Consider the following 5776-nt stretch of genomic DNA (forward strand, 5'->3'; position numbering starts at 1 on the left):
GAGCTGAGGCAGGGGCTGGGGCAAAAACTGCCCAGCTGGGGTGGGGGGGTGTTACGGGAAGGTAGGGGAGCAGCTCCCATTGCTGTGTGCTGCCGGTCTGGGAGTAGGTCGTCCACTGGCTCTTGCCATTGCACCCATTCTGGTCCTGGAGAGCATGGGGGGGAATGTGCCCCTGGATCTGCGTGGGACAGGTGGGGCTAGCGCTGAGGCTGTGCTGGGCTGCACTTCAGGTGGGCAGTGGAAGGTGCTGGGAGTGGGGGCTATGCCCTCCTGCTGCTTGCCCAGCCGGAGCAGGGCCGAGCTGCTGCATTGCCTCCAGAAAAGTGGCACACAGCAGTGGGAGCTGCCTTGGCCTCCCCACACCTCCCAGATGATCAGCGGCTTAGTCCCAGGCCACCCCCCTGGGGGTACATGACTCCCCCATGCCCTGCCAGTTGTGTAAGTGGCCGCAGGGCATAGGGGGGCATATGCCCCTGAATTGGGGCAGGGTGGGTGGTGGAGTGGGGGCTACAGGAGGGGCTGCAGCCACTCTAAAATTCACTGTAGCCCCCATAGCCCTCACTGCCTGCTCAGAGTGCAGCCCTGGCCCCACCTATCCCACCCCAGTCTGGAGGCACATGCCCCTCCAGGCCCTGCCACTACTTCCCCAGTCAGGGCGGGGGGGGGCATGGGATGAAGTCGCTGCTTGTCTGGGAGGCATGGGGAGGCTGCGGTGGCTCCCGCTGCTATGTGCCACTTGGCCAGAAGCAGTGCAGCAGCTCCGCCCCGGCTGGATGAGCAGCAGGAGGGCATAGCCCCGCTCCCAGCACCTTCCGCTGCCAACCCGAGCACAGCCCAGTTCATCCACACCCACGCCTGTCCTGTACAGATCCAGGGGCACATTCTCACCCCATGCCCTCCTGGACTGGCGGTGGGAGCAGAGGTGATGGCAGTCAGATGAGCTGCTCCTGGACCGGCAGTACGCAGCAGCAGGAGCTACCCCATCCCCTCCCTGAGCCCCTCTGCCCTGGCTGGGCAGGTTTTGCCCAGCCCCTGTCCCAGCCCCAATCCCTCCCTCGCTGTGGGGGCATTGATCTGCGTCCCCATGCCTCTCCCCTCACCTCCCCTCTCCCCCCACCACAAGGAGCTTACCAGCTGCAGGCAGCTGTGTTGAGTGTCATAATGTTGAAACCAGCATTGGAACCTCGAAACAGGGCGTAAATTTATAAAGGTCATAAGTGCCGTTTGTTGGAACTTGAAATGTTGTTAGTCGAGGACTGCCGGTAATTCTTATTACATGGTAAATAACTAAGGGCTAAATCTACAGAGGGATTTGGGCATCACAATGTTCAACACTGTGTGCAACCTTTCTTTTAAGTCCCTGGCATATAGTGGAATTATATAGAGGAGTGTACTACTGCCATTCCCTCTCTCTTCCTCTTCCCACCTCCTGCTCTCCCACCTCACTGAATTCAGCAACAGAGGAAAAGAGGTGATGAGTGGTGACTGTGATGTCCACCCACTGGACTCCAGAATCCCACCAAAGCCTATGCCAATCAGCTGGTGACCTCAGAGAGCTTACAGCACATGTGCAGCTCTTACTATAGCAAAAAGGAGAATTTCAGGTTAAATTAATTGTAAAATTCTTAGTCTCATTTTCAAAAGAGATCAGCACCTATACTCAGGGTCAGATTTCCAGGTCTATTTAGGTACTAAAGTAAGTAAGGTAATGAGCTTTTTTTCCTTTAAATCTTTTTATTCATATAAAAACCCAGCCTATCAGAGGCAAAAGCTTAACTTGTTAGAACACTTTGACTTTGGAGGGTGTCATCTGCATTATTTAGGTAGGAAAATTGGTTGAGAAAAAATAATCTTGTTGAAGAACTCTTCATCCCAGAATGCAATATAAAGCCTGTCAAGCAATGTAATATTTTATAATTCATGGTGACCATCTGCGCAGTCTCAGGTATACAGAGACAATCATAAACTCCAACCTAGAAAATCTTGTCCCCCACAGTATACAACAGCAGTAGCTTTTTATTAGAATCATCTGGATTGGCAGTAAACGCCAAGGATTTTTTTGGTTAAAAATGATCATGTATGTTTAAAAAGTATTAAATTAAGATCGTTCAGAAAGACTCTCTCTCTCAGATAAAATTATAACAGGGAAGAAATATTGAACAGTGGAGGGGAGGGGAAGATGGGGATGGGAGAGGGGAACCCAGTGTTGTCTATGGGGTAGGCCAGAGGATTGGAAAGGTAGGAAACTCCAATTTTATTTCCAGTCTTACACTATCCTTAGCCAGTACAGGAATGTATATCCTAAAGTTCATGGGAAAAGCAGTTGGTTGTACAGATGTTCCTGGTTGCTCTTTCCCTCCCCTCAAATTCCTTCTTGTCCTAGAAAGTTGCAGGAAATGACATCCAAGCCTCTAACAGCTTCTGTGAGTTTGGGCAAATGACTTCCTCATTATTAAATCTTAGCTTTGTCATTATTGAAATGTGTTGAGGCTTATCTTGAAAAACCCCGGTTGTTATGATTCTGAGATATTTAGAAAAAATAAAAAGGACTATGCAACTAAGGTGCAAATGCCAAAAATTTTAAAAACAAAATCTGATTACACCTACAGAGAAACAACCTCCTTCTCACTCCCACACATTTGATTTTAATTAAAAGCACATTTCTGCAGCAGCCTGTCTGAACTGATGTATCTTGCAGCATGTTCCCAGGGTCAATAGATTTGGAATATCTCAGGTTCAGGTAGAAGCCTGTTTCAGACTCGAGGACCCCTCCCAGAAAGAATGCTGAGCTGATAGTTGGTAGCCTCTATTTACCCATGGTGCCTCACAAAGGTGTTGTAAGGTCTACATTTATTTATGTATCTAAATCCTTTTGAGAGGTTTGGGTGAAAAGCACTATTTAAAATAAGTGAATTGCTAGGCATGTTCAGATTTTCAAGCAGCTTGGAACTGAATATGCCATCTTCCCTGGGGGGTACCACTCAGTCTCCTTTGAGATGTCCACAGCACTCTATATTTTTCAGATTTCTATACACCCCTCCAAAATTGCATATATCATTTGGAAACCTACAGATGCCAGTCAGTCTAAAGCACTGCTGTTAAGTAAGATGAGGCTCTTTTTCTTAAAAGCTAATATGCTGCCTTAACAGCACTCTCAGCCACAAGAAAACAACTTACTTTTCTTCAGTGGGAAATCCATATAGAAAATATCAAAGCTGGCAAACTTCTCAGATCTTGCTATTTCTTTCAGGACATTGGAAAGTTGTAAAGCTCTCTGAAAAGTCAAGGAAATAAAAAGATTGCTATTGCCACTGATGTCGCTTTACTTGGGTTCAGCTTTTGTAACTGGAAAGAGAAAACCCATTTAAAAAATCTAATGATTGCTATTTAATAGACATAATTATCTACAGTATGAAACTGGGCAAAAATTGGGTCATTCATTATACAGGATATTTGTAATGATACATGCAGAAGGCAGTGCAGGGTGGCTGACTTCAGACCATCAAAGTTAACTACCTTTCTGTACTATCTATCACACTTTTAGGATGCTGCCCTGAATATGTTGCAGTGTTTACCCAGGGATTACAAAAGGGCCTAATCAGTTATCATCATTTTCAGTTGTTTAGTAAGGTATGGGTTTTATTATTTTTTAAATCAAAGTTCTTTTAGTACTATTTCTCTTCCACTTTCATCATTCAAAATGCCTCACTTTGCAGGCTCCTTTGATGGATAGGAGCCTAGTCATCTTCATTCCTCATACAGTTTGAAATGAGACTTTTTCCAGAGGTAAAGCTCTCTTTTTCCTTAAACCTGGTCCATTCTGGTACTGGGCATGCTAGTACTTACATATCCAGTGACAGATTCTCATCTCAGCTGTATAAACTCAGAGTAACTCCATTGACTTTAATGGGCTCCAGCTAATTTGTGTGCCCAGTGTGATTTTCACTGGTGATCATGGAGATCAGAATCTCCTTAATACTTAATGTGCACAGTTTAAATGAGAACATATACAATTACTTTCAGATAAGAGCTTAGAAAGCTGAATAGTTTCCGCAGACATGTGAATTGTTCAAGAATTTATATATACAGAAGACTCTTTATTGTATTTTATAAATATATAGATTGAAATCCTGAAAAGATTTATGCATGTGTTTGATAACATGCATTGTAGTGAATGGGACTACTCACAAGACAAGGCGTGAGTAAATCTTTGAAAAATGTGGGGCATTTTTTTTGTCTACTGAATAGAAACATTAACAAAAATACTGTATACCCCCAGCTGCTATTTTGTACAATATTTGGATGACTTGTTCTATTATGTAGCTTCAGGGGAGAGAAATAAAGTATATTTTTATATTCGGAGAAAATGGCTAAAATCATGTGTTGCTCAGATGGTTCATCTACCATGCGTAGAATGACATTTTTAGGGTGGTTTTTAAAACCAGCCTTCACTGGCATTACTTTGTAGTCATACCATTCCATATACCTGAGGCCAAATCCAATTTTTAGGCACATTTTGCTTGCGCAATTTGGAACTGAGTTAAGAGGAGTTTCTCTGAATAATGCTAGATCAGTTTTCTAGTAAAAACCAAATTGGGCCCTTATGATGGTACCCTTATAATCTAGTCCTCCTTTTTCAGATTTACATGCTTCAGAGAAAACTGCTGAAATCATCTCAAACAATCCTTTTAAAAGGCGATGATGAAAAATAATTTCAAATGCTTCAGACATACCTCTGATGTGAAGTTCCTGAGGGTTTCATTTGAAGACATCCAGCCAATGCAGGGACTGACCTGTGTGATCACAAAAATACTGTTTTAGTGAAAGAAAGGAAGAAGGAAAGAAAAAAGGCTATCTGATCAACTGAAAAGGGACAACTTACTCGAAGACAACTTAGGAATGAATAAAGTTGTTTATATGTGACATCTTTATTTAGCTGACCTGAAAAAGACAGAGAGTTTAACTTTGCATGGTTTAAGTCTAATGTTCTTCAAAATTTACTTTCCGGTTACTTTCTATTCCCACCTACCAGATGCCAAAGAAGAATCAGTTAACTATTTCATCCTGTTTGAGCCTCTGAAAAACTGCTAATACAAAAGCTGGGTGGATCTTCCTCCTCCGCACCCCTGCTTTTATATGACCTAGTCTTAAGGCTACAGTGACAACATGCTTTAAAAGTAGACACATGCATGGTTTTTCAGGGATTCAAATGGCGTAGAAAACAATCACATTTAGGCCCCTCCTACACGTTACACATATTATGCAATTAAAGGTCAATTGTGCAATAAATTTAGACCAGCTACACATGCAAAGTAATTATCCCATGATAAAAATGACTATCCAGCTATAAAAAGAGCTAATTTTAGTTATAAAATTAGTACCTGAAAACATGAAACAACTCCATAACTGGTTTCTATCCAGCTTTAATTTGAACATGTAGCAAGGCCCTTAGGTACCTAGGTCGACTTAAGTGCTCTATAGTTTGAATAGGACCTGGCCCTAAATCTTTATCCTTGGAGATAAAGGATACTGAAAGTATGTAGTTCATCAGCTCCTGGTAACTTCAGTCCTGTTAAGTAGTCTCATTCACTAGGACTGGTCATGAGTAAGGTGAGCAGAGGCTGATTTTCTACATTCAGGAATCAAGAAGCTCCCACAAAAGTCAGTGAGAGTTATTCGTATGTGCAAGACTCAGATTTGCTCCCAGTGTGCTAATGGTAGTACCAGCATGAATTTTCCACAGGAACCTTTCTTTTTATTCCCCCCCCCCCCCTTT

General features: G+C 43.3%; 1 protein-coding gene across 2 annotated transcripts in view; it reads right to left on the minus strand.

Annotated features, from left to right (window-relative positions):
- AOAH (acyloxyacyl hydrolase) overlaps positions 1-5776 on the minus strand; it is a 201989-nt gene that overhangs the window by 39332 nt on the left and 156881 nt on the right. For both annotated transcript variants that reach the window (XM_019509056.1, XM_019509057.1), the window contains exons 18-20: positions 4883-4941; positions 4734-4793; positions 3178-3274 (exon numbers count right to left, since the gene is read on the minus strand). In XM_019509056.1, the coding sequence (XP_019364601.1) occupies positions 3178-3274; positions 4734-4793; positions 4883-4941 (216 nt within the window). The remainder of the gene's footprint in view (positions 1-3177; positions 3275-4733; positions 4794-4882; positions 4942-5776) is intronic.

The sequence above is a fragment of the Gavialis gangeticus genome, unplaced genomic scaffold (genome assembly GCF_001723915.1).
Source record: "Gavialis gangeticus isolate Ggan-Ray unplaced genomic scaffold, GavGan_comp1, whole genome shotgun sequence".
NCBI classification, from domain to species: domain Eukaryota; kingdom Metazoa; phylum Chordata; order Crocodylia; family Gavialidae; genus Gavialis; species Gavialis gangeticus.